This window comes from Pelobates fuscus, chromosome 6 (genome assembly GCF_036172605.1).
Source record: "Pelobates fuscus isolate aPelFus1 chromosome 6, aPelFus1.pri, whole genome shotgun sequence".
NCBI lineage: Eukaryota > Metazoa > Chordata > Amphibia > Anura > Pelobatidae > Pelobates > Pelobates fuscus.
The window spans coordinates 140,994,487-141,020,377 of record NC_086322.1 but is presented as its reverse complement, the minus strand read 5'-3'; the positions used below and the strand labels follow the sequence as shown (position 1 = coordinate 141,020,377).

At 40.8% G+C, this 25,891-nt stretch overlaps 1 protein-coding gene across 1 annotated transcript; it reads left to right on the top strand.

Moving 5' to 3' along the window:
- Positions 1 to 6,948: 6,948 nt before the first annotated feature.
- OSTC (oligosaccharyltransferase complex non-catalytic subunit) lies at positions 6,949 to 19,546 on the top strand. Its single transcript, XM_063460059.1, has 5 exons — positions 6,949 to 7,095; positions 7,308 to 7,465; positions 10,292 to 10,385; positions 12,484 to 12,681; positions 19,302 to 19,546. The coding sequence occupies exons 2-5, from the start codon at positions 7,327 to 7,329 to the stop codon at positions 19,318 to 19,320; spliced, it is 450 nt and encodes a 149-aa protein (XP_063316129.1). The 5' UTR covers positions 6,949 to 7,095; positions 7,308 to 7,326; the 3' UTR covers positions 19,321 to 19,546.
- The last annotated feature ends 6,345 nt before the right edge of the window (positions 19,547 to 25,891 follow it).

The following is a 25,891-nucleotide window of genomic DNA, read 5'->3' as shown; positions in this document are numbered from 1 at the left end:
AAATCATTGGTTTAGTAACAGCCGTATGACCAAGTATCAAGCAATGTTGTGCGAAAACCCAAGAGTGCATTTAGAGACTGTAAACACCTTAAATCCAGCTACCCTTTTGCCACAACCTACTGAAAGTCAACATGATTGTTTGGAAGTAATGGATGAAGTATTCTCAAGTAGACCAGATCTTCGTGATTTTCCCATCCAGAACCCCGATGTTCAATATTATACCGACGGCAGTAGTTATGTAGACAAGGTGATAGAAGCTCGGCCACTGGCGAAAGGAACATCAGCACAAAAGGCAGAATTAATAGCACTAACACGAGCGTTACAATTGGCTGAAGGTTTAAGAGTGAACATCTATACGGACTCCAAATATGCGTTTTTAACCACTCATGCCCACGGAGCTTTGTATAAAGAAAGAGGACTACTGAATTCAGAAGGCAAAGAAATCAAATACGCAGCTGAAATCCTACAACTATTGGAAGCAGTGTGGGAGCCGAAAGAAGTCGGTATCATACATTGTCGAGCGCATCTGAGAGGAGATGGTGATGTAACCAAGGGAAATCGGATGGCAGATAGTGCAGCTAAGCGTGCTGCTGAATCAGGAAGACAGGAGTATGTGGGGCATATAGCTGCTCTTATACCAACTCCACTGTCCCAATGGACTCCAGTTTATACAGCTCAAGAAGAGGAGTGGTTAAAGACTGAACCAGGAAAGTATTTGGAGAACAAGTGGTATCAGCTAGAAGATGGAAGAATAGTCATACCAGCATCACTAGCGGTAGAAATTGTCCAAAATTATCATAACGGGACACATTCTGGGAGAGACAGTACTGAAGAATCTCTCAGAAAGCATTTCTACATACCAAGATTGTCCAACTTGACTCAGGCCATTGTACGAAGATGTGTAACGTGTGCTAAAAATAATGCAAGACAAGGACCAGTAAAACCACCAGGAGTCCAGTTTATGGGGGGACTCCCCATGTCCGATCTACAAATAGACTTTACAGTGATGCCTAAATCGGGTGGACATCGTTACCTGCTGGTAATTGTGTGCACCTATTCAGGCTGGGTAGAAGCATGTCCTACTCGTACAGAGAAAGCAGGAGAAGTTGTAAGATTCCTGCTACGAGAAATAATACCCCGATATGGACTACCCTGTTCTATAGGATCGGACAATGGTCCAGCTTTTGTTCATCAGTGCCTACAACAACTGACTCATATGCTTGGTATAAAGTGGAGGCTTCATACTGCATATAGACCCCAGAGTTCTGGTAAGGTAGAGAGAATGAATAGAACTATTAAGAACCAGTTGGCTAAAATGTGTCAGGAAACCCAACTTAAGTGGAACGTTCTCTTACCCATAGCTCTATTGCGAATCCGCAGTACCCCTACCAGAAGGATGGGCCTCTCTCCTTTTGAAATCATGTATGGGCGACCACCTCCCGTACTTGGTAACTTAAGGGGGGATTTGAGTCAGTTGGGAGAAGGAATTACCCGGCAGCAGGTTGTAGAGTTGGGTAAGACTATGGAGGAGGTACAGAAATGGGTACAAGATAGATTACCTGTGAATATTTATCCCCCTGTTCATAGTTATCATCCAGGAGATCAAGTGTGGATTAAAGAGTGGAATAATGTACCGTTAGGGCCTAAGTGGAGAGGTCCTTATGTTGTTCTTTTGTCTACCCCTACAGCGATAAAAGTAGCCGAAGTGACTCCGTGGATACATCACTCCAGGGTTAAACCAGCAGCAGTCGATTCTTGGCAAGTTACAGCAGATCCAGAGAATCCCTGCAAGATCCGGTTAAAACGCACTACTCAGTCGGAGTAACGAGGAATCGTGTGGATTACAAATTTTATTGTTACAGGGATTTGGTGCGTGAGTGAGAAGGCCATAATAAAGCCTGTCCGCTTACCAACACATAGTATATAAGCCAGGAAAGTCTCGAAGGGACACCTGTGAAGACGAGCAGGACTCCATTCCCTGCAGCCCTCACATCCTGGAAGCTGAGGCGCCTTCGCACGGACGAAGACTGAGGATGACGGCGAAAGATGTGCTTTTGATTGTGTTTATTTATATGTGTTTTTATATTCAGGAAGGTAGAGGTACCGACACTCCTAGCTGTGAGGTATGCATTAAGACTACGAGAACAGGTAACCATATTTCCCAAACCCTAATCTGGCATTCACAATACGAGTGTAAAGGAGATGTATCGAGATGTAGATACTTAAATATAGACTATAGTGTGTGCCATTTAGGAGTAGGAGAACCTAAGTGCTTCAGTCCAGAGTATCAACCTCGTACAATCTGGTTGACTCTCAGGAATGGAGATCCTCAGGGGACCCTAATTAATAAGACGGTGTTAGAATCCGTACATTCTTCGGGTGTTCTGCTATTTGATGCGTGTAAAGCGATATCGAGTGGTAGAAAGCCGTGGAATGTATGTGGGGATCTTAGATGGGAGAGGACGTATGGGTCTAATGATAAATATATTTGTCCCAGTAGTAAAAATAAATATGTAAGTCCTAGATGCCCAAATAAAGACTATAACTTTTGCCCATATTGGTCTTGTGTGGGGTGGGCGACTTGGGGACAGACAGTAGACAAAGACATGATAGTGACTAAGTTGCCGACTAGCCCATATTGTAAGTCTATGGAATGTAATCCCATCCATATACTTATAAATAACCCCGATAAGTTCTTAGACAAATATGGCAATTTATTTGGGTTTCAGATATACGGGACGGGTTTAGATCCTGGGACATTATTGTTTATAGGGATAGAGACTGATACGGTATCCTCCCAAACTCATCAAGTATACCATTCCTTTTATGAAGAGATGAGTATAGATAATAAGATCCCCCATAATGCTAAAAACCTGTTCATCGATTTAGCCGAAAGTATTGCCGGTAGTCTTAATGTTACCAACTGCTATGTGTGTGGAGGTACTAACATGGGAGACCAATGGCCTTGGGAAGCAAAGGAGGTAATGTCCGGTTCTGAGGCAGTTGACCAATTAATATCTACACAAGCCGATTATCATATGAGTGTTAGAGGTAAATCTGAGTGGAGATTAAAGACCTCCATCATAGGTTATGTTTGCATAGCAAGGAAAGGAATAATGTATAATACTTCTGTAGGAGAATTAACTTGTCTAGGGCAAAAAGCTTATGATGATGATACAAAGAATACAACTTGGTGGTCGGCTTCAAATGTCTCAGAACCATCTAACCCGTTTGCTAGATACGCCAATTTAAAGGATGTGTGGTTTGATTTATCCATCATATCTACCTGGAGAGCCCCAGCAAATTTGTACTGGATCTGTGGTAAGAAAGCCTATTCGGAGTTGCCACAGGACTGGGAAGGGGCATGTGTGTTGGGTATGCTCAAACCATCCTTCTTCTTGTTACCAATTGAAACAGGTGAGACTTTAGGTGTTAAAGTGTATGATGTGAATCATAGGAAGAAAAGGGGACCCATAGAGATAGGCACCTGGGAAGATAATGAATGGCCTCCCCAGCGTATCATAGATTATTATGGGCCAGCCACGTGGGCTGAGGATGGTACCTTTGGTTACAGAACCCCTATTTATATGCTCAACCGAATTATAAGATTACAGGCGGTGGTTGAGATTATCACTAACGAAACATCACAAGCGCTCAATCTTCTAGCGAAGCATAACACCAGGATGAGGACGGCAGTCTACCAAAATAGATTAGCCTTGGATTACCTTTTGGCAGTAGAGGGAGGTGTATGTGGGAAGTTTAACCTGAGCAATTGCTGTCTTCAAATCGATGACGAAGGGCAAGCAATAGCTGAGCTTACTAGCCATATGGTTAAACTAGCGCATGTGCCTACTGAGGTATGGAAAGGGTATAATCCAAGTAGTTGGTTTGGTAGCTGGTATGAGTGGTTTGGAGGGCTTAAGGCAGTGGTAGGTGGAGTCCTACTGATTTTAATGTTGTGTCTACTCCTGCCTTGTCTTATACCCTTAGTAGTTAGGTCTGTGCAAAGCCTGATAGAAAATATAGCAGAGAGGAAGGCTGCTGCACAGATAATGGCGATTTATAAGTATAAGGCTCTAGATCAGGGAGAACCAATGCAGGAAGATGAGTGTTAAAAGATTCACATCATAAGATAAGTCTGGTCTGGTTCAAGGTAACTTGCGGTGTATGCAAACCGAGGTTAAGTGATGCCTCAAGTAATTGTGAAATATCAAGAGGCATCAAAGGGGGGAATGTGGTGGAATCTCGGTAAAAATAAATTTAGTAGGCCGAGATTACCACGTGGCATGTGTACGTGCATATGCTGACGTATCGATCAGTTGGTTGCACGAGGCAAGATACGATCAGTAGTGTACGGAGCATGTGCAAGAATACAGGATGTAGTATTCCCCCTCCTCCATTGTGCTGGACAAGCCATGCGGTCAAACAGGAAGTTAATTCTTATTTGTGTTGATTGGTTAAGAGAATGTGCGGGTGGAGCTTAATATGGGAGGAGTTATGTGCCTATATAAGGAGCCTGCACTATTGTCCGGGGCTCAGAACTTGTGGTATTTTGGTGACGCTAGTCCCTCTGAGTCCCGATCGGTGATCCAATAAAGAATCTCTTCCTTCCTGAAGAAACCTGTGTCCATCTCTCTGTGCTTGGCTTCCGTCAGTTTCTCCGGTATCATCCCGTGTTCTTCTCACCCCCCACCCTCCTTGTGTTCTTCTCACTCCCCCCGTGTTCTTCTCACTCCTCCCCTCCCTGTGTCTTCCTCACCTCCCCCTCTCTGTGTTCTCCTCACCTCCCCCCTCTCTGTGTTCTCCTCACCTCCCCTTCTCCTCACCCCCTCTCCCTGTGTTCTTCTCACTCCCCCCCTCCCTGTGTTCTTCTCACCTCCCTTACTAAGTGTGCACTTCCTTTCAGTCCGGCCGGGTCCGCGGACCGGAGAGGAGCTCGGCCACGCTACAGGGAAAGGGAGGTGAGGAGAGAGGCAGTGCTGCAGTCGTCTGAGGCTCTCTATAGAGCGCTCAGCGGCTGCAGCATTTAAAGGGCCGGCGATGGCGGCTGCCTAGTTTGCCTTATAGGAAGCGCCGGCCCTGGTTATACGTTGTTAGAATAAGAATGGTCAAGGACAAGCCGAGTCAGGGAAGCCAGAAATCAGGGAAGTGAAAAACCAATAGCAGAGTCAGGGAGAACAGAACAGAGAATAATCAGGAGAAAGCCAAGATCAAAATACCAAAATAGACACATAAAATAACGCACTCTTGGGAACTGTAAACAGAAACCACAAGAGGGCAATTACTTCTTTTATAGTCTATGCCTTACATTGATAGCCATGGCCCCAAAACTTTCAAATTCAAAAGTTTCGGCGGGCCGTGACGTCATTAGCGTCATGACGTTGGTGCTCATGAGCCGCATCATAAAAAGGGGTGGGGTTACAACAGCCGGCATCGGAACCACAGGTGAGATGAGAGGGACTGTGAGAAGGGTCTCTTTCCCCTTCATGGAACAGCCAGGGCAACATAAGGTAATGTAACAAACTCCCCCAATCCTGTCACTCACACCCATGCCAAACTCACCTCTTTACTGTGATACTTGTTAATGGGCACACTGACTGTCAAATTTATTAATGGGAAAACTTAGTGTGATATTTATTAATTGGAAAACTGACTGTGATGTTTATTAATGGGCACACTGGCTGTTGAATTTTTCAATGGGCACCTGGCTTAGCATATGTTTAATGGGCAAACAGACTGTGGCATGTTCTGTGGGGCAAAGTGATGCTGGCAACAGGCAGGTTTTGTGTGTTGTTAAATTGCCACTGTGCCAAGTGCTGTGGAGCAATGTGGAAATTGACATGAGTTATTGTGACACATATAAGTGCTGTGGGGGAGTATGGCACTGTGGCAAGCGCTGTGGTGGCAGTGTGACCTTTTTGCAAGTGTTCTGGTGCATGGTGACCCGGTAGCCATATATTTTTGCTTGTGGTGTGCCTTGGGTGAGAAAAAGTTGAGGAGCACTGACATTTGATGTTTGTTTTTTTGTGGGTTTTTTTTTGTCTGGTGTAATTGCATGCTAGGGGGTGGGAGGGTCCAGGGGGCCCAAGCAAATGCTTGCCCAGGGTCCAATCTAAATTAAAGATGGCCCAGTGTGCGCATGTGCCATTTTCTTAGGTATAAAACTTATTACACCATTTTTTACATGATTTATCTTTCTGATTATTTTTTGTAATGCTCCAAAAATATTTCTATATCAGTTTTTTTGCTCTTTTTTTTCCTAGTGATTTTACATGACATTCACAAAGTAAGACAAATGAGTAATATTCGGGGAAGAAAAGACGCATTTTAACCACTCAGTGGTAGAAAAATATGTTGGCAAAAAAAGGCACAATCTGAAACCTTTTAGGGGTGACACATTTGTGAACTGGGGAATAAAATATAAACAAACAAAAATGGACAGGAAAAAAGAATGACGGAAGAGGCGCAGTAAAATTTTAGCAATTGATTTATTTATTTTTTACTTGTATTGGGACTGTAACAGTAACGGGATCTACTAAAAAGAATAGCAGAATGGAATGCCCATAGGCATAGACAATAATGGAGCAAACAGGATTGCCCATAGAGTATATCAGAACCATTCAACATATCAAATAAATCTTTAGCGTACCGTTTAATATTGAGAGTAAATGGGACAACACATTACACTAGTTCTAGTGCACTAGACTAGTTCTTAAAAAAAATTGAATGCAAAATTCCAGCAGCCTTAACTACAAATCCCGGCATGCCCTGCCAGTCCTACGGTAAGTAGGAATGCCGGGATTTGTAGTTTAAATGAGAACTCTGGGGATTCCGAATCTAGGTATAGAATTTTTCACTAGCAATCCTCATAGAATCACAAACATACAATGCTTGGGACGTTCCATTTCTAGTCACGCGGTGGGCACATTGTTGTTCTCAAGTCCCCTCTAATGTAACACGCTTCCTGGTTCGGGGCCCTTACTACAGGCTGGGGCTTCCTCTTCCTTGCTCCTCCCAATTCTACCGCCACGTCAGGCCTGTGCAGGTCAGTGTGATCAGTGCTGCACACCCACCATCCCTGGGCTGCTGCTGGCGGTAGGTACATTAGATTTGAGGAGGGAAGATTCCTGTGTGTTCCAGTGGGGTGCTAGGCTGTCTGTGCCCTGGGAGGGGGTATATTGTGACTGCTGTGAATTCTTACTCTCCCCTCCTTAATCCCCAAGTGCCCCAGCCCCATACTGTACCCTATTCTATTGTATGATTTGTCTTGCTGTGTGCACTCATTAAGTGCTGGTGGTCCATTATAGGGAGCTGTAAGGCTGAAGGATGGAGAGTCTCTACCGTATGCCATTTACTGTGCTGGAATGCCCCAACTTGAAGCTGAAGAAGCCTTCTTGGCTGCATATGCCCTCTGCCATGACAGTCTATGCCATGGTGGTGGTATCCTATTTTCTCATCACAGGAGGTAAGGCAGATCAATTCAGTTCGTGCAATCTCTGCACCACATACCGTAATAACATGACTTCCCAAATCTCTGCATTGTACTGTATTGCCTGTAATGTATTTTTGATTAATCAATTTGGGGATGTGTGAAAGAATTACTGCTTTTTCTGTAGTTTGATATATTATGCTAAACTACTACATTTCTATTAGCTGTTGTGTAGCGTACAGTCCATATCAATGAACAATGAAGTGAGGTGGCAACCAGACTCCTGTTCAGTATGTAATGAGATGCCAAATTGAAATGTCCCAATGGTGACAAGACACATCCCTCTCAATTTACATACAATGTAGCAACCTGTCTTATAGCCTAGCTATAGTCTATTGATCATATGTTTTAAAGGGGAACTCAAAGAAGTTACTGCTCCCCCCCGATAATTTAGATTAGGCATTAAAATGTCACTCTAACCCCTTGTAAAAAAAATAAATAAAAATAAAATGTTGCTACAGGGACACTTTAGTCATCAAAATAACAGCAGCTTATTGTCGTTCTTCTGGTGTCTATAACTTGCCTATGCAGGCTTTTTAATGTTCGGAGAAAAGGCAGCATTTACATTACTGCTTAGTAATACCTCTAGAGCCAGTCACCAGATGTGCTTTTCTGCGCTGGTGTTCAGCATCTCCAGCGTCTCAGCTCTGAACATTCCCCAAAGAGATGTATTGATTTAATGTTGACTGGTGCAGCGCAGCATTTTGGTGCACATGTCCCGTCGCACCCAATGACTTGGTGATCTTAGCCATGGTGGCGGACTAAGGCGGAGCCGGTGACGGCGAGACCAGCGCGGCATGGGAGAAAAGATGACTAAAATCACCTTTACACCTTTTTACCTCAAAAAAAGGGGGACTGGGGACCTAAACAGTTATTTTACCACTATAGTGTCATTTGTCTTTGTGTTTCTGATACTATAGTGTTCCTTTGAGTTTACAATGCATTATTAGCCAGGTGAATGCAGGGAAACAGGAAGGGAGTGGAGGCTGGAAAAAACTACTTTTCCCTTGCAGGTAATGCTGCCTGCACACTGTGCATTCTGGAGATTTTTGCACAGAATTTATATTATTCAGCCTGGAACAGAAGTCACGTGTGCCGGTGGTGGTGGGGCGTGCAACTAGCCTCGGGGAAAACGTGCACATTAGTCAATAGGCGGCGCTCCTGCCCAACGGAGAGGTATAATAATGCTGAACTGACACCTCCACATTATCAATGTCTGTTCTATCCAATCTGAAAAGTATTGATTGGCTCAGGGTGCAAGGACCATCCACTACTAATGCTCTCAGCCAATCGGTACCATGCAAGTTAGATGGAATTGACGGTTTACAAAGATATTGATTTAAATGGTGAATCCGTGCCAGGATATTCTTGGCAACATAACCAGTATGGCGAACTGTAGTGATTATGTTGTTTAAACAATCGTAGAGCTGCTGTCAACTGCTAGGTGTCTGTAAAGAAGGGGCTCCACATACATCTAATCCACTGTAGTTGGCTGTTTTCAAGCACCATGATCACTACCATACACTGTAGTGGTGATAGTGTCTGGGGCACCTTTCCATCCTACATGGTTAAACTGTTAAAGAATGGTTTGACAACTTACCTGGGGTCTGCTGAGCACCTTCCACTGGCTCTCATAGATATGGAAGCTTTCTGGAGCTTCCCTTAACTGCACTGGGTATTATCAACCAGACTTATCTCTGTGTAGGAGCTTCCTTTTCATTGGAGGTGGCAGCAGGCAGGACTTGGCTCACTGTAGCTAATGGATGGCAGCTCCTTGAGGAAGCTTTTTGGTTTCAGGACATGGCTGGTTTTCCCAAGTAAGTTGTAAAACCATTCTTAAATAGTTAGACTACTGGGGGAGACACCAGGTCACTCCTAGCACCTTAACCACTATAGTGGGATGTAATGGTTATGGTGCCTGGAGCTTTATTTTAATGCTTTGCAGCTCAAGGTTAGGAGTCTGCCAGATTTCTGTTGAGTCAGTGTAGTTTCTTGATTTCACTGTCGATACCGTAAATCTTTTCTTGTCCTAATAATTTTTTTTTTTTGGTGCTCTGGTGTCATCCTTACGTGATTCTATTAATTTTAGCAAGGTATTCCAAATGTTCAATTTGCAGTGTTAAGACAGCATCTAATGGCTATCTTCCAGACAGCCACTAGAGGTGCTTTGTGCGTTCTTACTCCGTGAAACGATGTTGGACGGCATCACGCTTTGCATGAGGACATCCAACATCTTAAAAAAAAAAAAAAAAAACATAGGAAAGCATAGATCCAGTGCTTTCCTATGGGGAAGGTCTAATGCGCACTCAGGACTCACTGCACATGCGTGTCAGGTTTCCACTAGCTGCGTGACGTCTCGTGGAAGATGAGACCTATTCGGTGCCGTGGGACCTCAGCACTGGAATTAAGGTATATGGAAAAAGGGTTTTTAACTCTTTAATCGCCAGGTGGGGAGGAGGTGCAGAGGGACACTATAGCGTTAGGAAAACACATTTGTATTCCTTACGTTATTGTGCTCCTTCAATAATTTATTTTATAAATTAAAAGGTGTTTTAAATAGAGGGTTTTTTCTTCTCTCAACTATAATTGAGTCTAACATAGGTTAAACACAGATGTTAAAGTATGCACTTTATGTAAGCGACCGCAACTGTCACAACAAAATGCATACTTTTAAGAAAAATATTTTTTAATTTCTGTTAAATTCTTTTAATATTTTTTTTTTTTGGGGGGGTGGGGGAAGGTTAAATTGTTGCACATCATTATTGAAGGCTTAATGCTGTTTTTGATTTTGTGTGTTTTTAGGAATAATATACGATGTGATTGTAGAGCCACCTAGTGTTGGATCAATGACAGATGAACATGGCCATCAAAGGCCTGTGGCTTTCTTAGCCTACAGGTAAGCCTTGAAAATGTCTTTTACCCTATTGCTAATTTTCAATATTGCCATAAAACAGTTTTTAATCCTGGTTTGCTGCTTATTAGAAATTATTCAGTTTTAAAAACATTAATAAATGTTTTAATTGTCAGACTATAATGCGCCTACAATATAATGCTGAACATTATACATTCTTTAAAGGGCTTTGAACTTGTTGGCCACTAAGTATTCAGGTAAGGGCCAGGACCGGATTTCCCATTAGGCAGAGTAGGCACCTGTAAAATGTCCCCTGTCTTCTAGGGGCACCTCTTTTCAGCTCTTATAATGCTCCTTTGTGGAACCCAAGGGGTGATAGGGAAAGATAAGTACCCAGAGCCTTGGCCAGTGTCCTCAGTAGTCCAGTCTCGGTTGATTGCAGGTCTTCAGGAACAGTTATGGAGAGTGTGCAACTCGGAGCTCTGCCAGCTCCTAGAGGGTGCCGGGCAGGAAGTGTAAAGGATCACTTCCCACAAGCACGTTAATAGCCTCTCACACAGGAAATCCATTGCAGGAGGAGCAGGGACAGCACTGAGTATGCATACTGTATGACAGCTCCTGCAGCTCTAATATTAATCATAAAAGGCTGACTGAACTACAGAAGTCATAGGAGAGTGAGTAATTTGCAAATAAACATTAATTCTCCAAAAGACCTAAACACCCTTTTCCCCTACCCTAGATTTAACCCCTCCTAAAACCCGAACATTTTAGCACTCAAAGCCTAAACCTGAAAAATCATATACTTTAATCTTAGGTTAACGCGTCTTAAACACTAAACACCCCATGTACCTCAATACTAACCTTAGCCCAAATCTAATCCAACCATAAACAGAATAATTCTAAACACCCCTAATACTACAACTACAACTCAAGCTTTTCAATTATTTAACTTAACACTCTATGTAAGCTAACTCTGACATTAACCCTTCTGTAACCTTAACCCTCCTCCCCCCCCCCCTTTACCCTAACATAACATAACACAATCTTTAACCCTGCATGTATTTACATAGATGTAGCTGGGATGGGGTGTCAGGGGGTACCTTAGAATTGTGTGCCGATAGGCCCCTGACATGGAGATCCAGCCCTTAGCAGGACTATAACTGGTGTTGAGCCCTTTAAATATTTACAAAACTCTATGGGGTTTTTTATTTACCTATTTCAAATCGAACTGTTCCCCTTATTTAGAGAGCAAAGTAATACAGAGCTACTGGTGTTAAAGAAGAAACACTTTCAATGTTGGAGGAAGTTTTTTTAGAAACCACATTGTGATAGTAACTTGGAATGTCACTGGCCCTTGAGGGGTTGGTGTTATCTGGATTGTGGTTGTTGCAGAGTACTAAAGAAGAAAGACCCATGTTTTATGCATGCATATGTTTTTGCATGCAGACCCATTACCTTTCCTTTAAATTATAACAGCACTTTGTCTTCCAAATATCACAAGACTAAAAAAAGGATATTAAATCTTTATTCTGACATAGTTGAAAGACATAGTTAAAATTTTCAAAGATGTCCTTTTTTTTCTGTTCTGATACTTGATTTCTGTTCTGATACATGATTTGCATGTATTCTTTAATGCTCTACTGCAGTGTTTCTACACCAGTCCTCAAGACCAACAAACAGTCCAGGTTTTGTCAGTATTTCCATTGGAATAAAACAGGGAAATACATAAATCCTGGATTGTTGGTGGCCCATGGGGACTGGTTTGGCAACAACTGCTTCTACTACAAACTTATGATAGTAACAACAAAACTCTTCACTATCTTACTTAGAGAGACACCAATACTCTGCATACCATAGAGAAGTCACGTAACCCTGGAAAACATGACTTTGGTTCTGATTAAACCCAGATAGACTCTAGCTCTAGTTCCAACATAGAGTAAAAAGAGGCAATATTATGTCACATCTTTTCCCATTGGTCCCTTTTTAAGTTGTATAATAAATATTGCATTATCTTTAGGGATGTCCTTGTCATTATTTTCCTTCTTCAGGTCCCAAAGCCGTATTTCTCATCACAAGACTGATTACTATAGTTGTATACATTTATTTTGTGTTCCCTGATCACTGTTGTTTTGGATTTCTGCAGAGTGAATGGACAGTATATTATGGAAGGCTTGGCATCAAGCTTCCTGTTTACTATGGGAGGTCTAGGATTCATCATCTTGGATCGATCAAATGCACCGAATATCCCCAAGCTGAATAGGTTCCTGCTGCTGTTCATCGGATTTGTGTGTGTCCTACTCAGCTTCTTCATGGCTAGAGTATTCATGAGAATGAAGTTACCGTAAGTAATTTCCAGTGTCAAGTAACTTCTAGTTCTTATAGATAAAAAAAATATCCACTGAAGTTACTCCTCGTCAAATCAGATTTTATGTAAACACCAAAGTTTAACAAACAGTGCTTGGATTCTGTGCATTGTGGTAAGGTGGATTTATTTTGAACTCATGGATACCCTTGGTTTGTTAATAGTTTAAGTGAATGACTATTTATAGGGTTTGTAAACCATTAAAGGGATTCTATAGTGTAAGGAAGACAAATCTGTATTGCTTGCACTATAGTTCCTTCTGACCTTCTCCTCCTTTGCACCTCCTCTCCCCCAGCATTGCAAGGATTAAAACCCTTCTAACATTTTCCTGATTCCAGTGCCAATCTCCCTCTGTACTGGGTCGGCACTCCGCCTCCTGCAGTGTTACCCAATGGGGAGGGGCTCATGCGCATGCCATTAGACCCTCCTTATAGGAAATCCTATGGGGAATTAACTGACGCTAGATGTCCTCGTGCAGCGTCAGGCAACCAAAAGTAGCCTAACCAACAGCAAGTGCCTTTACTGGCTGGCTGACAGCCACTAGAGGCAGTCTTAGTCCTGCAATTTAATCTGCAATGATTTATAGTGCAGGACTAAGTGGGACTGGGACACTGCACCCAGACCACTTCAATGAGATGAAGTGGTCTGGGTGCCTACAGTGTCCTTTTATCAGAATGTTTTAACCAGTGCCAGATTGATCCATTAATAAAGTGAGTCTAGGGTGCCCAGCAAACTTGAAAGGAAGGATGGAGTTCTGCGACTCATTATAAAAGAATACTGTGTATTTCTGTAGGATTTATTCACTAAATTTTGAATTGTAAGCCAAAGTGCATAATTTAGGCTAAAATCACCAGTCTCTGAATTTTTTGAGTTGGAGAATTTTTGCAGATCAGCTATCTTGGCCTAAATGTAGCAGTTTGGATTTCAGTTCACTACAAACCCAATGCTTAGTATATTCTTATGTGGGTCTAGTGTATTTTTCTGTGTGTCTGCGTGTATTTTTCTCTGTGTGTGTCTGCATGCTTGTATACCCATTCCTTCTTGACTAAAATTTGGGGCCTCTTAAAAGCTAATCAGATTGTAACCAATCATCTCTGAGTGGAGGTGTACTTTGAAATGTTAGAAGATGGCAAACATAGGATGTCTTCATTAAAGTGCCAAATACTTCAGTTTGCTTGCAAAATTACATTTGGATCCATCGGAAAGAGCATGTGAAGAGCATCTTCTCAGAGCATGGTCCAGAAGTATAATGACTAGTAAGAAGTACTTAGCTTGTTGGAGTGAAATGTTTAGTTAGAATTCGAATTATTGATATAGCACCTACATATTACACAACGCTGTATAAAAGGAAACAAGACAAACGTTTCGTTTTAACAAAACATGTGGTTATGGCACGGCTCTCCAGATGTAGCTGAACTACCAGTCATTTGCTTCTCTGGCTATTTATTTCATTCAAAGTATAATGGGAGTTATAGTTTAGCAACATCTGAAGGGCCAGTGTTTGGAGAACCATGACATATGGGAACTGTAGGTTTCCATTCACGCTGTCATGTGGTGAGCGATAAACTTTGTTAAGCCACTCGGTTTTATAGATGGCAAGTATCCCATTTCAATATTATTTCTAACCCATCTCTAGCAGGCCAGCCCTTCTTTTTACTCCTCTTATTTTGTCTCTCCTCATCACTTGTAAAAAACAAAACAAAAAAAAAACAGTAACATTCATGATATTGTTATCTGTTGCTGGAACACATACTCATAGACTTAACCCCCTTAAGGACACATGACGGAGATTTTCTGTCAGGCTGGTCCTACCCTTAAGGACGCATGACGGAAAATTTCCGACATGCAGTATTTTTCCAGCAGGGTCTATTACCTTGCTGGTAACTATGAGCCCTAGGTATCATTTGATTCCTAGGACTCCCCTCTCTCACCTGGGGCCAGAATTAGTGGCCCCAGACTGACCGATGCTCTGTTTGCAGAGCTCAAGGTGAGCGCTGAAACAAGCTTTTAAATGGGGATTTAAATCCCCACTATTACAATTTGGTGTGATCAGGGTTAAATCAATGGAAACCTGGGGCTCCCCTCTATCAGCTGGGGACATTTTTAGTGACCCCAGCCTTTTTGATGAGCTACATGCAGTGCTGGAAGTCAGCTTGGCATGTATCTGCTTAAATAGGCATTTAAATGCCTATATCTAGATTGTGGTGTAAGCAGGGTTAAATCCCTGCTCACACCAGGAAACCCAGGTATCATTAGATAGCTGGGGCTTCCCTCTGTCAGTTGGGCCATTTTAGTGGCCCCAGACTGTTTGATGAGCTGCATGCAGTGCTGAAAGTCAGCACTGCATGTAGCCCTTTTAATCCACAAAAAACACTGCAGCTGAGATCAAGCTCCGCTACAGTCATTCTTTCAAGTGATCTGGTGCTTGGGAGACTCCCAGGGTCTTAATAGACCCTGGAGTGTCACCCTCTATGCCCCAATGCCATTCTGATCAGTACTGGGCATTTTCAGTTGCCCAGCACAGATCGCATTGCATTGGGCATAATGTCTTCAGATGGGACACTGCAATACTGAAAATAGCCAGTAGATGGCAGCAACATACCACTGTCTGTTTTAGTTTAAAATCCTTTTACAAATATCAGTACTGATATTAGTAGAGGGAAACCTTTGGGATTAAGATTACAATTAAGGATTATTATTCGGTTTAGAATAAGTACTAGATTTATTATCGGGTTTATTATTGGGTTTATTATTAAATTTGTTTAAGATTAGGTTTATAATTGTAGTATTGGGATTATGTTTCAGATTAGGATTCAGATTATGGTTCAGATTAGGATTAGGGTCAGCACGGGCATCCCTTGCTTAATATAGCTAGGGAATTCCTCCGCTGACACCAGTACAGGGAATCATTTTAACACTAAAGGTGCTAAAGGTAGGATGGAGATTAGGATTAAGGTTATAATTAGGGTTACACATGGGATTACGTTATGGGTTAGGATTGTGGTAAGGGTTTATTATTAGATTGAGGATTAGATTTGGGATTAGGATTTGGTTAAGAATTAGGAATTTAGATTGGGATTAAGATTGCTACTTTCCAAAGATATACATATGGGGTATATTTGTACTGAGAAGATGTTGCTGAGTACAGCTAAGGTCATTTTATGACAGTGGGACACTGATTTAAAAAATAAGCATCAAAAATACTATGAGTATGTAAAAATATTAAAATAAAAATGAATACCACAAACTTTGAAACAAAATGTCACTTCAATAAAGATTATAATATTTTATGTGAGAGTCCCCATGGTGTCCACTTTTGTAAATGGTATGCATTGGTGGCGTAATTTAAATATATGAGCGATTAAAATGCCCCAAAATGAAACAAAGACCCATCGTCAATTTGACATTTTAAAAAAACGGTACTGTATTATTTCACAAAAACCTGGCTAAGGTATACAATGGGGGTCATTTTGTACTCCGGAAATATAGCTGAGAATAATTTATTGATTTAATTTACAGTAGCATATATCAAGTTTCCAAAATGAACTACTAAAATACAACAGGTGTGTATAAAAATGCAAAAATAAAACAATATGATCAAACTTGAAAAAAATTGGTGCTAACATAAATGTATAATAAAGCTCAAAATGCACCATGTGACATAGCCCGTGGTGTCTACTTTCACAAATGGTATGCATTTATGGGGTAATTTTAACTGTCAAGCTGCTACAATGCCCTAAAATGTGATATACACACACCAAATCCATTTATCAAAATTCGAATTGTAAAAACTGTAATGGTCAGGACTCTTTTAAGGCACTGTAGCTTCACAGGATAGTGGCAAAGACATTATTGGAGGTATTTTTATTCAGAAGAGTTTGCTGAGCATAATTATGGGGTTTTGATCACAGTGGCACATACCAGAAAAATGATAAAAAAAAAAAAAAAAAGTAACGTGTATGTACAAAAATGCAAACAAAATTATTTTACCACAAAGTTTGACATAAACTGGTGAAAAAATGGCATCACGTTAAGGCACAATGTACACCATATGAGATACACTGTAGTGTCTACTTTCACCAATGGTAGGTCCTTGAGGGATAAATTCAACAGTTAAACTACTACAATGACCCAAAATGAGACTTGCCACCATCAAATTAATCTATCAAAATTATCACTGTGAACACTGAAATGGTCAGGTCTCTTTTATGACACTGTAACGTCACAGAATAGTGACAAAGGCATAGATTGGGGGTATCATTTTACTCCGTTGATATGGATGAAAACAATATGGGGTTTTCTACAGCAGTAGTATATATCAGCTTTATGAAATACACATAAAAAATCCTTGTTTTATGTGTGTGTTAGAAATCTGAAAAAAAAAAGTTACTACACTATTTAGCAGAGATTGGCAGCGAAATGGCTACATAAAAAGTGTCAGAATACCCTGACACTAATCCTAGACAAATTATGCACTCTGAAAATCAGAACAACTAATTGAATATTTTTTAAATTACTTTCCTTAAAGGGACTCTCCAGGCAGAGTAGTTAACTCACCTGGTCCCAGCACTGGGAGCCTCGTGAAGCTGCGCCCCCTATTTCGTTAAAATGACGAAATAGGCAGGCGCGAGCAGGGAGCAATCAGACGCTTCCATTTGGAAGCGTCATTGCTCCCTTGTGTGCATGCGCGGGTTCGCTGCAGATGCGCACATACTTCATAGGGCTGCATTCATGACGTCCTCTGAAGTCCTGAGCGCACTACCGCGCCTTCGTGCGGCCGCAAGCTGAGCTGACTGACCGCTCAGCTCGCGGTCTTTGCCCGCCACCTCTCCTCTGCTGACAGGCTGGAGAGAGAAGGCGCGCATGCAGTGCCTTCTCTCTCCTGCACACGTCAGACGTATTTTAATACGTCTGGCGTGTACAAGGCCTTTTTAGGGCCCTACATGATAGGAAGTCCCTCTGGTGGCCTTCTGAGTGACGGCCACTGGAGGTATTCCTATCAATCAATGTAAACACTGTATTTTCTCTGAAAATACAGGGTTTAAATTAGATTGGCTGCAGGGAGCTATAGATCTCACCTGAACAACTACATTAAGCTGTACTTGTTCAGGTGACTATAGTGTCCCTTTAAGCTGCACTTATTATACACATGTTATTATTGCCTAAACTGTGGGAAAAAGCAGTTTTTTCATATTTTTTTTGCAATTGTTTTCATTTTTTTTTTATAACAAATAAGAATTTATATATGTCACATCAGATTAAAGCCCTTTTTTTGTCCTTTAAAAAACTATATATAACATGTGTTGGTGCAATAAATAAGAAAAATGCAAATGGAGGTTGAACACAAACAGCAACAAATGCTTGTGTCCTTAAGGGTAAGTCCAGATTTTGAAGCTGTGTCCTTGAGAGGTTAATAATACCAAGTTTATTTATACTGTACAGAATAAATGGGTATGATCCCTATACAGCCTTGCATGTTTTTATATAAACCATTAGGAGCTTATTCAGCTCTGTGTGTGTCTATAAATCCACACAGCAGCTATAAAACATTCCCTTATTTTACCTTGCATGGCACAGTCTGCTCTGACACTTTTAATGACTGCCTAATTGTGTACGGGAATGAGGTAGACAGAGCTTGTCAGTGAAAGGTATTTCTGTCATCTTTTACTTCTGACTGTTCTGCTCAGAGAAATCATCCTGTACCTCAGTCTTTTTAATATGGTGACAGAGCAAGACATTTTGATAAGTGGAGAACAGATGTCGAAATCCTCTTTGACAAGGTAATAAAATTCACATGTAAAGGCTGACATTACCTGCTGGTCCTAATAAGAATTGGGTTAAGGCTGCAGTTATACGTTGATTAGTGGGGTACTGCAAGTCTGGTAAAGCCGTGTGCCTGCAACCTGTCACTGTCATCCATGCATCTTTTTATCACAGCAGCAGTAGACAGGACAGGAGAACCAATGTTTTTGGCATATCGCTCAAAATACAGTGTGATAGAAATTTGCCTGTAACCTTGTCTAGCGGTTCCCAAACCAGCCGTCAAAGCACACCAACATTCCAGGATTTAACCATTCTCCAGTTCTGTTCCAGTGTGTTTACTGACAAAACTGTTTTCCTTGAGGACTGGGATGGGAACCATGGTGGAATGCAATGCTGCATATATCCTTATATATTTTATTCAACTCTTAGTGCAATAGCAAGATTTTAAAACAAAGTATAATGTCATTTTTATTGAAAGGGATACTCTAAATACCAAAACAACATTAATTTTATGAAGCAGTTATGGTGTATAGATCATGCTCCTGCAGTCTCACTGCTAAATCCTCTGCCAAATAGGAGTTACATCTGTTTTTCTTATGTTTATTCAGCTCTAGTCACACCTCCCTGGCTGTGACTCTCACAGTCTACATGTAAAAAATGTCATTTTCAATCAGTCCATACAGTGTTTTCATTGTAGAAGGTTTTATCTCCTGCTCTGTTAACTGAACTTAAATGACACACATGAGACTTAATAAGGGGTTGTGATATTACGATATTGCACATTGTTATTACCAACACATGTTCACGTAACCATTGTGTCTTTTATTCTTTTGCAGTGGATACCTCATGGGCTGAATGTAACATTTGCCTGCACCAAATACTCTAATAAATTGCAGTAATACTCAAGGAAGAAGAATTACGGCCGCTTGTGGCAGAAAGTGGGACTTTAAGTATGAGAGATGACCAGAAAAGCGCAATCTTCCTTAAAAGACCTAGCTTGTCAGCAAGAAAATATTTTTGTAGTTGTTTTTCACTGCTTGTTGTGTCCATATTTGGTTCAGAATAAAATAATCCTTTGTTAGTTAGCATTGTTTTTAATGCACGATAGGATTTACGATTTGTACATACTAAGGGGGAACTATTGGGAAATTAACTTTGCTTGTCTTTTGGGAGCTGATCTGAAATCGTAAAGCATGAATGGCACAACTTCGACCATAACGATCATTATAATACTATAATTCATAATTATCACCTGATTAATCAATTTTGTAGAGGTCAAAATGAAAAGAAATTCCACATTTGTTTTTTAAACTTTATTTATCGCAGTCCCTGATTTAAATAGTTTTTCATTATCCAAATTTAAAGTGCTTTTCTTTTTCTTCCCAACCCAGTCTGTAATTGCTCGGAAGGGTTTATTGCCCCCATTTCTTCTCCCCTATGGTCATAAAAGTGTTAACTCCAAAGTGCTTGAATTTCCTGATCACAGATCAGAGAATTGGTTCTCTGGTTCTGAAAATACTGTTTGCTTCAATTTGATTTTTGCCAGAAATAAGCCCGTTTTGTACATCACCAGTATGAGATTTATCGGGTCTGCATATTAGTAACAAGCTGTGCTGTTTAGTTTCTTTTTTTAAGAAGTGGTGTTTTTTTGTTTGTTTGTTTTTTGACATGCTCTGCAGGGGGTGGTATGTAAATCAAACCTATGCGGTGCCATACATGCGCATGCTTGTCTGACACAATGTCTGAGTGGACATGCGCTTGTATGCCATGACTTAAAGTTGCCCAACTGAGAATGTTCTTCTATTTCCAGTAGGGATCGACCGATTATCGGTTTTACCGATATAATCGGCCGATATTCGGTATTTTCGGCAATATCGGTATCGGCCAATAGGGATACCGATATTGCCGATAATACTTCCCAGGACCGCCAGGCTCATTACAAGCCCGGCGGTCCTGGTGGGGGCGGGCAGCAAGCGTTTACTCACCTCCCAGCAGCTCCTCCAGCTCCCCAGTGTAAATCTCGCGAGACCCGCGGCCAGCTCTCACGGCCGCGGGTCTCGCGAGATTTACACATGGGAGCTGGAGGAGCTGCTGGGAGGTGAGTAAACGCTTGCTGCCCCTCCTCCCACAGCTAAGCCAATGCCACTGGACCACCAGGGATTAACATATCCCCCCTCCCTGGCAAGGCAACAAGCAGGGAGGGGGACAACAAGAAACTAATAATAATAATTAAATATATATATATTAAAAAAAATTAATATAAAAATAAAAATAATAATTTAATAAAAAATGCCCCCTCACACATACACTCTTATTATACACATGCACTACACAAACACACTGTGTATATAATTCAGTGTGTTTGTATAGTGTGTGTATAATAATGTAGTGTGTTTGTATAGTGTGTGTTTATAATAATGCAGTGTGTGTTTGTATAGTGTGTGTGTATAATGCACACTACACAAACACACTGCATTATAAACACACAAACACACTGCATTAGACACACACACACACTATACAAACACACTGCATTATATACACACACACACTATACAAACACACACTGCATTATATACACACACACTACAAACACACTGCATTATATACACACATTATACAAACACACTGCATTATATACACACATTATACAAACACTGCATTATATAAACTTCATTATATACACAGTGTGTTTGTGTAGTGTGTTTATATAATTCAGTGTCTTTGTGTAGTGTGTTTATATAATTCAGTGTGTGTTTGTGTAGTGTGTTTATATAATGCACACTACACACACACTCTGCATTATATACATACACTATACATTATATAAACACACTACATTCACTATACACACAGTACACAAATACACACACTCTGCATTCCTTATATACACACACTACACAAACCCGCACACTTTGCATTTAGTATATACAGCATTCACTTTACACACACACTGCATTCACTTTACGCACACTACCTACACACTACACAAACACTCTGCTTTCATTATATACACACTAGACAAATACACAATACACACTGCATCCACTACACACACTAGACAAATACACAATACACACTGCATCCACTACACACACTAGACAAATACACACTGTATCCACTACACAAACACACACTGCATCCACTACACACACACACACTGCATCCACTACACACACACTACACAAACACTACATCCACTACACACACACACTACACAAACATACACAGCTCCCCTGTCTAAGCACACTGCATCCACTACACGTGGCATGTATATTTTGTGCATTTACCTTTAGAAATAGTTTTTATTTTCCAAAATGGTAAATGTACAGAATATCGGCAAATTATATCGGCTATCGGCCTAAAAGTTCACAGAATATCGGTATCGGTATCGGCTCTAAAAAATCAATATCGGTCGATCCCTAATTTCCAGCTATCACGTTCACATTGCCTCTTTAAACTGCTCAATAATTGATATTTACCACAGCACTGTTCCCTCTGTACATTCCTAAGCAGTATTAAAAAAAACCCAAAAAAAAACTGACGTCCCCCCTCTGGGACAAGTGGACATTGTGAAGGAAATAGAATCCATCTTTTTGGGTAAAGGCAAAAGAGGTATGTATTTGCTGCAGCTTAACCATGGTAGACAAATTAAATGGTGCGATACAAGAGGCAGCTGCAGGTGGCCAAAACATTTTGCTCATCAGCGAGCAAGATAAACAAGAATTTTCTCTATAGCCACGGTGATCGCATGAGCCATAATCGATGCACCGTCTTGAATTGTAAAGTTTCAGAGTTCAATTGCAGGCGTTCCTATCGGTAGCAAAGTAGAATTCATTGAGCAAGTAAAGACTATCACTTCAACAATTGGTGACAAAACAAAATCAATTGCAGATATAGTCTATATATAAGGGGATTATGCATCTCAATGTGCAGCAGATATTGCCCCAATGAGAATATTGCCGTATGCTCCAGCCAGAGATGTTTATAGATACAGATGGATTCATCAGAGTCTCTCAGGAGCAAGACATGCAGGTTTTCATCTCAGGATTGAAATATTAACTCATCTCATGAAACTCAACTCATCTCATGGAAGAATACAGGATTATAACTTAAGGGGTTAATAAGCCATATTACAAATTTACATCTTTGTGTTTTTTGTTTTTTTTTAACAATCCAAGGTTTTTAATTTCATATAGCACCACCAGAATTGTAGAGGTTGAGTTGGAGATGGATGTTTGGACCATCTGTTTCCCTTAAACTTTTTCTAAGCTCTTGGCGTGTATTACTCACAGGTTATGTAGTAATGCCATCTTACTGCTCATCCTGTTTTGTGTGTGTCATGGTAACCTGAGAGGAGGAGGAAAAAAATCTATATGTTGTTCCGTGCTTATGAAGGTATACATAAACTTACCTTGTGTAATTGTTACCCCGGAGGAGGCTCTCTGAACGATTTCACTCACCTGGTGTCTTTTCTTTGGGGGGGGGGGGGGGGGGGGGGGGGGGGGATCCTCCATCCCCTTGCTTGCATAGAGGGGATATTGTGTTCTAGTTCCCATAGGAGAGGGCTGTCTGTCATTGTTATGTTGATCTGTTTGTGCCCTATTACCGATAATACCTCAATGTGCCACAATTGATCTAGAGCAGCTTTTTGAGAACTGTTCATAGGACAAACTCCTCATATCCTTGTTTGCCTTAGTAGCAGGTCACTAAGCTTGTTTGGCAGCTCAAGGAATTCTCTGGGCCCCTTGTTCAACCAACGAGGCAATTATTTCTGTTTGTCTTGTTTACCCAGGTTTTTCTCTGTATGCTTTGGACAAGCAGTTGAGATCTTCCTGTCTTGATACAAAAAGAGAATTCATGGTTTTATTTATTGCTACAGTGTCCTGTTTATATTTGCACATTTAATATCTACATGTAAGCTACAAAAATGTTATAATGTAAGTAGTGAGTGCCTTGAGGAAAGCATACTATTCAAAGATACCTAGTCAAAAACAATTATTTTTAAATTGGAACAGTAAATATCTTCTGAGCTTTCTGTCACGTCTAAACATTTGTTATGAAGGAACACAACTGCAGATTTCTTATAGTTTGAATATTTATTATCAAAAGTAAAAGGTATTGACTTTAAGTCCAATTACAGGTACTGTAGCTTTAATTAATAAACGATAACTGAAGTCCACAATTACAGGCACTGTAGCTTTAAGTAGTAAACGATAACTGAAGTCCACAATTACAGGCACTGTAGCTTTAAGTAGTAAACGATAACTGAAGTCCACAATTACAGGCACTGTAGCTTTAAGTAGTAAACGATAACTGAAGTCCACAATTACAGGCACTGTAGCTTTAAGTAGTAAACGGTAGTAATTAGCAGACACTGAATCAGAAAGAGTCTCTTTAGTAGTATTAATGAATTAGGTGATAAGAAGTTACAATAGCTGTTCCATAGACTTTAACTGAAGCGATATAGATGCAGCTAACTGAGACAAAGTATGAGTTGAAGTTAGCTGTAACGGTTTTGTTTTATCGAAGGACTTTGAAGACAGGAAATAACAGCTTTGAAATGCAACGCTTATCACAGAGGTTTTACTTAGCTTCCGGCACATAGAACACTGGTTCCCGAGATCTCCTCAGAGGCGGCTATCCTGGAAGGAGAGAGTTCAGCTTTAGTCGTGGAAGAGGAGAGGTGAAGGGAACTTGAAGTCTTCTAGTCCGGTCCGGTAACAGAGGGCTTTCACAACGATGTTGTAGCCGGTTCGTGAGTACGGAACGTAGTTCAATAATCCAGCGTCGATCAGCTGGTGCGGTCGGATTAAATAGGGAGACCGTGTCATAAAGGGGTGTGGCTAAGCTCCGTGGAACCAGGAAGTAAGAGGATACCATAGTTAAGGCATGACACTTTCTTAACATCCCCCCATGTATGGTTTAACCATCAATTTTACATATGGATGCGAGCATTGGTTTTATATTTATGTTTGTCAAGTTTCAAAGTTTTCCTGTTTGGGAATTGATAAAGACTATTCAAGATAATTGAGCTGCTGATGAAGAATAACCCATGGTAACATTTTAAACCATGGCTGTGTTGGCTGTTTACAACAATCCATAATTAGATCCACTATTATTTTCAACTCTGGGCCCATCGAGCATGTAAAATAAAACTGTCATCTACAAAACATAGATGACAAGGTCACCTTCACCTAGGTATATATTTAAAGGAACACTATAGGGTCAGGAACACAAACATGTATTTCTGACCCTATGGTGTTAAAACCACTATCTAGCCCCCCTGTCACTCCCTTGCCCCTCTCTCTCTCTCTCTCTCTCTCTCTCTCTCTCTCTCTCTCTCTCTCTCTCTCTCTCTATATATATATATATATATATATATATATACAAATCTTACTTGTATTCAAGTCTGGAGCTGCTGCCTCTGACATCATCAGAAGTGGTGGTCTGAGCCAATCACAATCCTTCCCAATAGGATTGGCTGAGGCAGATCGGGGGCAGAGCAAGCACGAGTCAGACACAGCCCTGGCCAATCAGCATCTCCTCATAGAGATGAATTGAATCAATGTATCTCTATGAGGAAAGTTCAGTGTCTGCATGCAGAGGGAGGAGACACTGGATGTTGTGATGCACACTAGGCAGGATTGCCCAAGGATGCACCTCTAGCAGCCATCTGAGTGGCCAGTGAAGTTATCACTAGGCTGTAATGTAAACACTGCATGTTTTCTGAAAAGAGTGTTTACAGCAAAAAGCCTGAAGGTAATGATTCTACTCACCAGAACAAATTCAATAAGCTGTAGTTGTTCTGGTGATGATAGTGACCCTTTAAGCAAATTCTAGATACAATTAGCTGGAGACTGCTTCTTTTGCATCCAATATTATCCAATCTTAAAAACAAATTCAAAAAATAAATAAAACATCAACACGTGGCGGAGCCACTTTAATGAAGCACTATTGTGATTATTAATCTTATCAAATTCGATTATTAGATAGCTACGCATTAAAATGAATATCAAATCAAAGAAATAAATCAATAATTTCCTAAAACATATCTCACTTTATATTATACACAAAGTTAGGTCATCTACAATCACATAGAAATATAAAACTTTCTCTCTATATATCTTTCATGCTTTATACCACTAGAGGGAGATGAGTACAAGACAAATGCCATTGAGAAATAAAAACGTGATTATCTGAATGCATAGTTTAAGAGGTCCTTGAAGAGGTTATAATAAGCATAATGTATTCAAAGCAAACTGATCCAGTGGAACATATTCACTAAACTGGGAGTTGTTAAAGGATCTCTCCAAGCACCATAACTTTAACAGCTTGTTGTAGCGGTAAAGGCAGCAGGAGTGCCCTCAAATGGGTCTGGTATGCCTAGTGCAACACACAGGGATGAGGGAGTCTGACTTGAAGT